Source organism: Fulmarus glacialis, unplaced genomic scaffold, assembly GCF_000690835.1.
Source record: "Fulmarus glacialis isolate BGI_N327 unplaced genomic scaffold, ASM69083v1 scaffold33926, whole genome shotgun sequence".
NCBI classification, from domain to species: Eukaryota; Metazoa; Chordata; class Aves; order Procellariiformes; family Procellariidae; genus Fulmarus; species Fulmarus glacialis.
In genome coordinates, this window is record NW_009218147.1 from 3,255 (window position 1) to 12,047 (window position 8,793).

Below are 8,793 nucleotides of genomic sequence, written 5' to 3' on the forward strand. Positions count from 1 at the left end.
CAGTTAATAGGTAAGACTGGGCAGTCAGCTAGGTTCGAGGCTTACCAACCTAAATTAGGAACCCCAAAGCATCTGTACTTGGTCGTAGGAAAAACCAGCCCAGCCTCATGTCCTGTCTTTGACAGTGGCTTCTACCTGATAACTGTGAAAGGACAGGATAAACGTAGTGTGGGCTTTCCAAGTCTATTTGTACAAATTTTAACGACTTGTATTTTTGGAAGTGTCTGTGTCAGAAGTGTTAGCTCTGAATCGATTTATACAGTGCCATCATGGTGCTTTCCATTGTGTCACATCATTCTACTTCCCCTTCTCTGGATGTTCATTTCTTCTTATTTCTTTTTGGGCTCTCATTGTTTGAGTCCTCAGAGAATGAGGATTACTGGGTTTATGCAGGTTGTGCATGGAGTGCCTGAAGTAAGTTTCAAAAGATTGAGAGGAGTCAACTGCTGTTGTGGTCCCACCACTTACGCTACCAACCTGATGAAAGATTGGGTGGCAGCCCAAAGTCTGTACTCGCAGAGATTGAGAACAGCCATGTGATGGCATGCAGGGGCGGTGCAGGGCCATCAACAGTATTAGTACTCCAGTGCCACTTGAGTGTCTTGCAGGTGCAGGGCACTGTGTTAATGCTGTCAATTGGTTATTGGAGAGCCAAGCCGGGAGTCAGGGCTACAACTGAGTAGAAAAGTGGTACTTAGAAGGGCAGAAGCTTTGAAGGCGCTTAGACCGAGGGTGGTTTTTGCTTTAAAACATTTGCTCTTTAATCAATATTATTAATGAATCTTGATATATAGGTGACCTATGGGCGAGGCATGAGGCTCTTTTGGATCTCAGGAAGAAAGGCACAACAGCACATATAGTGTAATAACATTGCCATTTTAATAAGATAAAATAAAAAGAGGAATATAGATAGCAAGTAAATCTCACGTCCCATCAGGTGCTGGGAACCTTGCTTTCGTGGAGCATCGGACAGACCCCAGATGGATTCCCACGGCAGGGTATGCAGATCCCATCCCTGGGGAGGTTTGGTCCCCTCCCGCACCATGGTGCCTTTTGTCTTGCGTAAGGAACAAACCCATCTGTCTCCTCCTGACAGGTAGGAGTGTCCTGTCCTCTCTTTCATGATGTTCACCAGAGCATAGCACCGGCGGGCACAGGACATTCCAGCACGTCCCCTTACAGTGCTGTATACGTGGGGTTGTACAGCGGTTACTGGTGCTAACCTATGGGTTTCTCAAGCCTGAAGTAGGAGGCCTGAAGCAGGGCAGGCATGGCTTGTCCAAGATCACTAACTCCTCGGATACAACATCTTCCACAAGGCTCCCAATACAACCTGGAAGAGAGCAGGGCTGCAGCAGGGCTTTGATACTGAAACTGGTTAGTGGGACAGAATGAACAATAAGAACTGAAATACTCAGAGGGGAGAGAATGCAGAGCCCTGGAAAAAAGCTCAGCAAAGGTCTTTCATAAGGATAAATTGGACTGAAAGACTGGGGGTGGAGGGCAGAAACCAATGTGTTGGGGATTTGAACAAAAATACAAAATAACTGCGTAAAATTCCTCAAGCAGGGGTATAGAAATGAGTTGTAAAAAAGTTCTATGCGAATTGGAGGAGCTGAGTTTCTTGAACATGTACAGAACATCACAGGTTAAAAGGATTCCGTATCGGGGAAATAATTTTGTTAGGTGAGCAGATGATACAGAAGAAAAGATACTGAAAGCATCTAGAAGGGGAAAGAAAAGTGGTTCATTTGTAGATAGTTTGATGAAAGAAATACTAAAATAAATATAGGAAATAAATAGCTTGATTGCATTAGGCTTGTCTGGCAAGTTATGATACCGTGCTTAAAGAGAAGTAAAAGCCGGATGTGACTAACAGGGTGACCCGCTTTGTGCACTTTCACCATTGAACTGCAAGAACTTTCCAGTTCCTCTTGTTTTAGGATTTTTGGCACATTACTGTTGAGGAATGATAGCTGTATAGACTGGCGGTGGGGAGAGTAGTGTTAATTTTCCCAATGTACAACTCGTTAAAGCAACATGCTACTACTATAGCTGAGATTTTTTTTCAAGGTTTCGGGAAAAATCATAGAGGAAATTTTAAGGCCAGCTGACACTGCTGTGATGGCCTGAATGCTGTTTGTAGCCACAGAGGGGTGCTGTTTATCTAAATAATAGGACTCTCATTCTTCACTGTGCAGAGAGAGGAAATTGCATTACTCATATTTACTGAGTTAGGGGGAGTGTTTTCCAGTTTGCTGATTTAATCAGAATTCCTGAAAGCCTACTGGGATTTTTTTTCCCTTGGGTTAATATTGCTGTAGAGACCAAATCAGTGACTTTTCACAAGGAGGCTCTATTTAAAAACAAAGCCAACACAGTTAAATACTGTCCATTTTCTGAAGCTCTCTGGTGCCGAACCTGCTGACTTCAGTGATATTCAGTTTCTATTGTTCTAATAACTGCATCATATGGATTTTTGCATGCAGTTGATCCATGCAAGGGCACTAAGTCAGCACACAATGTGCCTCATTCTCATTGCATGTACCTGGAACCATGGGTTCAACTCATGGCCAGTGCCCAGGTCCCATATTTGCTTAATCTGAGATTAAGTTCTGCTAAGTGACACCACTTATTGCAGCCACTTATTGTGTGCCACTGACTCTAGCATGGACGTTTGCTTTCTGTTTGAGCAGTGATGAATTACCCTTGTGGAGCATTTCTTTAGACTGTTGAGTTCAGCTGCTTCAAAGAAAGGAATCCTCTTTTATCCTGCCTTTCCTCCCTCCCTTCCTCACACGTATATGAAATCTGAATTTGTCACTAACTTTCTAAACGTAGCTAAACTGTTTTATTCCTTGTGTCTTTTTTTTTCTCCTTCTGTATTTCAGAGTATTAAGATATCCATTCTGCCATGGCCTTTGCTTAGTTTAACTGAAGCATTAAGGCATTACTGATGTTTTCTTAAGCTCTGTTGATTTTTACACCCCACCCCTGCCTTGAATTGGAGGCTGAGTCTTCAGCCACAGAATAGAATTTGACAGGCAGGCGAATGGGAGCAAGGTTTGGCAGTTAGACGCTCATAAGAAGAAACTTCTGTGTTGCTGTTTTGGAATGAGACATAAGTGAATATTCCTTGAAATTACTGTTGTCCAAAAAGATTCCTAGTTTATACAGCACAACAGGAATTTCCCTGCAAGCCGTAAGCTGAGTCATACCTATTTAATGTAGATGTTGCATAGTTTTTAGGGACTTTCTTCATTCTCTGTTGCCAAACTCTTCAATGTTGGCAGAATTTTGCTGGTAACTAACTTGACTGCTAAGGACAGGCTATACCAGGAGGATGGGTGATGTAAAGCTGAAGGGGCTAAAAGTCCTTTCCCCAGAAAGCCAACAACAGCCAGTGAAGGAGCATACCAAGGAACATTTTAGTCTCTCGTCTGATTACAGCTTCTGTTTCCCTCTTGAGAGGCAGTGAGCCATCCTCCCTAGCATCTGTTGTCTTCTACATTGCCATAAAGCAGGTTAACGTCCTCTATCCAGTGAGTATTGTCTTCTCTGAAAATAACTCCAGAATGGGCCAGTGAGTGATACTGGGTGAGGCAGAAGCTGCTCCAGGTGCTCACTTTCCTAGTACACTTGCTTCCTAGCAAGTTCCTTGTAACTAAGCCAAAACACCACAAGTGACTTCATCCTGCTATGGACCCGTACCAAAAACCGCCCAGGCAACTTTTCAGAATAGCTTTTTTTTTCTTTTTTTCCTTGGGAATACTTTATTAGCTCAGAATTATAAAATGGACAGCCTGTACCTCCTTCCTAGAGGTATGTCTTCCCCTGGCCCTGCACCCTCCCCAGCCAATACATTTTGTCTCTTGTAGGAAGCCAGACTCCAGATCCCCTGTCTTGTTTATAGCAAGTAACTGAACTGTGATTTTTTTCACAGCTTGCAAGAGAGTCCGGCTTGGACAGTCTGTTTGCTTCACCTCTTGTAAGTACTCTGGCGTATATCCCATGTGAATCCTGTTATCGCAGTGCTAGAACATCCCACTCACTTCCTGCTGCCACTCACAGACTACTTGAGTGTTATCTTGTAAAACTTCACAAGACACTAAAAGTGTACCCCCACCCCAAAGATCCCGTATTATCCAGTGTTACTGACACTCTGATTCAAAATTTGTTTCACCGTAGGCAGATAGAGAGTGAAGTCAGGTCTCAGATATAGGGTCCTTCCTGAAGGACCACTATTTGGAGATCCTAGCTTGAAACAAACACTTCAAGGGGGTTTCCTCAGGAAGTGGCCATAATAGCTTTCTTGACACTTCCCTCCACTTTATGCATTTCTCTTGGTGCAATATATGATCTGCTGTTTAGGGTCAACTGATCCAACTGATGTTTTTGGATCTGAGCAGCTACCTTTACACAGTTCTGCGAAAAAAAAAAGAGTTTTATTCATATAGAATAAGAGTCCTCATATCCCAGCAAATATAGTGCTACTATGGTTTTCATTGCCTCTTAAGACTCTCAATTTTTATTGGTCCCCCAGAGTTTAGGCTAGCACTTCATTGTATTTTCTCTGGCTCCTGCAGATGCTTGTGGCTTTGCCTTCTGGTTGTTTGATTTCTTCTTTGCTATACATTAAAAAAAAAAAAGTCATGCTCCACTCACTGCTGGATCACACAGCATCTAAGTAAGTAGCAAACTAGGAGTATGGCTAGTAGTTGCATTCAGAGGGCTGCTGAAGAGCAAGCTGATCCCGTCATCCTGAAGAGTGCTTTAGTATTGATGTGAATAAAGCACTGATTGATGATAAAATCCATCCTTGACTGGCGTTAGATGGAAACAGGCACTGGGCAAAAGACTCAGTTTTGAAGCAGAACCTGTTTAAAATGAGGTGACTGAATGCTCTTCCAGTTGCAGCAATTGTACAGTAGAAGCTGGGTTACTTCCAGTCCCAGTGCATTGCTCTCTTCTAATGAACTGACTCACCGTGAGCTGAAGTCGTCATCGTTTCATGAGGCCGAAACACTGAAGCTCAGAAAATTTGCTCATAATTACAGGTTGGGAAAACAGACAGGGCAAAGTCAAAGCTATATTTAGTGTAGAACATCACTCCGGGTGAAATAGTTTCAGTGAAAGATAGCTTCTTACCCCATGAAGGTAAACACTGTGCACTCTTAATTTTACCTCTCATTGGGTCAGGCAGACAGTTCATGGTCAGCTGAAGTCCAGTGGACAACTTCAGTATGATCTGACTGTGACGCTCCAGTGTTAAGAATCTGCTGTTTACTCACATTCTGCATCCTACATCATCCTAGAGTTTTCCCGTTTGGTACTTGTCTCGCAGGGCAGTGGCCAAGCTACGGCACGTACTGCTGCTGACAGAGCTGTGGCCAGGGCTGGGCCCGGACCTGTTCATTGGTGTGTTGGTTCATTCCAAGTGTCTGTATCCGTGAAATAAACACTAACTGCCCTTTGACTAAAATTATATGTCCTGTTCTGATACAGCCTTATCCTTAACCAAAATCTCTAATGCCTTTCAAGAGCTTTTTGAAATAGAGCTTATGCTAATTAAACTGATTCACATGTTAGGGCCATGCTTACCTACTTCAGGCTTTCTGATTTTAAAAACAAGCCAGAAACCTTTCAGGCTTTTAAATTCTATTTGTTAGAGTTGGCAGAATAGAACTGCCCTTTTGGAGCAGCAAAATAATTACCAAAATTAACAGTAATTAGTTCTCTTCCTTGCTGGGAACTTTGTATTCCCAGTAGCTCCTAGGTCTGAAAGAGAAGAGCTGACACACGGTAGTTTGGCCCTGATGCTACTCTGAAGAAATATTTTAAATTATCAGAAGGGCTGTGAGCTCCCTGGTTTCCAGGACAGCCCATCTTCTGAGTGCTTTAAGCTGTTTTTTCCTCTGGTCTTTTTACTCGAGATGGAACTTCCCTCGTGGTCTGAGCTTCAGTCTTGTTCATTCTGCTTTTAAAAACACAGTCCACCCTTGCTTCCGAGCTTCTGACCTTACTTCTCCCCGTATTCTTTTATCTTAAGCTTTCCTTCTAGCAGGCTGCAACATTTTCAACCCCATCTAGATTTTTATATGACTTTACACGTGCTTTGCCAAAAACCTTGTGTTCTTTTATTTTTACGTCATCGTAAGAGGTCTGTCCTCTCTATTATTCTGTGATGTCTGTGGATGCTTCTGGCTCATCACACACCACGCCCACCCTCACCCATTTTCAGCAATTTTAAAAGCATTTTCAATGCATGTAAAGAGAGACTATACCATAAAAGCTGGAGAGGAGACACCTCAGGGAGAAGGCAGCAAAACCTGTGCTGTACATATACTTACCATACAGAGAGGTTTCTTTAGAAATACCTAACTTTTGCCCAGATTTTATTTCACCTAAATTCTGTAAATTAGTTAGGACTTCTTTTAAAGTCAGCTCTTTTGCTTTCATTAACTAGGCAGAACAGAGTGAAGGTGCTCTCCAAAATAACCTTTGAGTAGAGGGAAGGAAGATAGGACACTCAGAAGTAGGAAGGCTTTAGGCCTAGGACATTTTCCTTATAAATTTGGGGAGGACATCCTTTTTCCTCTCTTAGGAAACTCAAAACTGTGTGTCAAAGATCTTGATAGTTCAGGTTGTTTCACCCCTGGAACTTATTTGCATAACACAAAGGAATGGCTTACATTTTGGGGGAAAAGTCTAAATTACTTGTGTGTTGCCTTGTCTTGTCCAAAGGGAAATGTTCTTAAAGCAGAAAATTTTCCCTGTCCTCACAACTGCTTAAACCACTGACGACTATTAGTTTCTTGGAAGGCATTTCTGCTTCTATCCCCCATGGAATCAATTCTAATATAAACACCTGCTGGGAGAAAGAGGTGGCACATTAACTTACGCAGCTTCTTTCATCTTGAAGTTACTACTAGTTATCTTCCCAAGTTCCACGTACAGAGAAGCAGGCCCTGGCATGTCAATAGCTTAACAATTTATTCTTTATTTTGCATACAGTAAGAGACTTGTTTGCCCGGTTACTCAGAAGGAAATTGCATACAAATCCAAGCTGAACATTTCATGACCTTGCATGGTTCTAGAAATACCCAAATTTTAAGAGCAAAGGAGTTCCAGCAGTTTCCTATTTCAGAGATCTGTATCTTCAAGCTTCTGCTGGTGGCAGCAAGAAGACAGCAGTCTGTCAGTTGTAGAGATTTTTTTACATAATACGAGTTGGAAAAGTGGTCACTTAGTCTCAATTATTTATTTAACCCTCATATTTTGTTGCATACCATATTCCTTGTAGCAAAAATGTTTTAACTAAAATACAGAGTTCTTCCTCTTTTAAAGGATGGATTCTGATAAAAATCTGCTGCTGTAAGTTTTAAGCAGTGCCACCGAGTCATAAATAAATTTATGTTGCTAGTGTCTGTTAATGCTTTCTTGTAATGGAAGGGTTTTTACCTGGCTTTAGCTCAGATGAATATATGTAGTCACTGGGGCTTGCCTTACTGTTAATGAAGGGAAACAGGCACCTTAAAGGGACAGATAAATCATATCTAAAAATAGTAAAGTTCTCGTTCAGACCTATACAAGAACAATACAATACCTGTTACAAAGGTTTGGGTATAGCATAAACGGCAGCAGCTGCTACTATGCCTGATACTTGGAAACATAAACAGCGTAGACCTTTTTCCAGCATTTTGCTATCCAGCAAATTTTCAAGTGGGTGGCACTGTGTAACCCTGAAAACAATTTCTAATTCTCCACTGCTATACAAACCCACGCTGTTGAGAAGCCAGGTTTCATCTGCAGTGAAGTTTCTGTTAATATAGGCCCTTTGCACAGTAGATTTTGGCCTGAAGGCTACCACCGCCAAGTGGATTCATGCATGCACAAGTTTAGAAAATACCAGGAGAACAGAATTACAACAGACAGATCTTGAAAAAAGCAGTATTTATTTTAAAGTACAACCCAAAGTTGTATCCATAAGAAATGCACAAGGTATCTTGTTTCTTCCACAAGTCTTGGCTGTGTGCATTTCAGTTCCACTTAAAAATGCATTCAGGTTTACAAATGTACAAACAGCACAGAAAGTGTATTACAGTCTCAACAGAATGTTCTTACATTCAGCCATTTTGCTCTTAAGGTTTTGTGTTGGTTTTGTTGTTTTTTTTGTTGTTGGGTTTTTGTTTTTTTTTTTTTTACATTCTTAGAACCTGTGTTAACAAAGACAGCCTTATTTTAAAAAAATACTCTGCATTTTAGCACAAAGTGCCTTTTGATTTTAAATTAGAACTTGGAGGATAATACTGGAAAAAATTTAAAAACCCAAACCAGTACTTTTCATAAAAGTATTGCATGCCAGGACCACTTTATAGTTCAAATTGTTTCCTAAATAAAGATGGCAGATGGTAAAATATGAAACCAGTGAAATTGTTCAGATTTACAGGTTTCAGCTGTAGTTGGGATTTGTGACCACACCCAGACTTTTTCAAGCTCATCTGCAATCTCACACTACCATATTGCAGGACAGACTTTAAAAAGGAGCAAGTGATGAAAGCATGACTGGCGGGGAGGGGGGGGGGGAGGAGCAATGACCAGCAACAGCCTGAAAATGATTTTTCAAAAATTTGCATTCAGAATTCTATCATGACCTGGATAAGAGTTCCTTCCTTTTGCTTAACTTCAGTTTTCGTGAGGATAGTGTGAATTAGACCAAGGATCTGAACTTCTTCTTCCAATTGTCGGGCTCCAAATTCTCCAAGGATTGTAGGTCTGTCCCATGTCTTCAGC

General features: G+C 41.5%; 1 protein-coding gene across 1 annotated transcript in view; it reads right to left on the reverse strand.

Annotated features, from left to right (window-relative positions):
• Window positions 1-7,938: 7,938 nt before the first annotated feature.
• Window positions 7,939-8,793, reverse strand: part of TMEM131 (transmembrane protein 131) — an 83,327-nt gene continuing 82,472 nt past the window's right edge. The window contains 1 exon segment of the mRNA XM_009579949.1: window positions 7,939-8,793. This exon segment is cut by the window's right edge and continues 30 nt beyond it. Within this exon segment, the coding sequence (XP_009578244.1) occupies window positions 8,686-8,793 (108 nt within the window). The 3' untranslated portion in view covers window positions 7,939-8,685.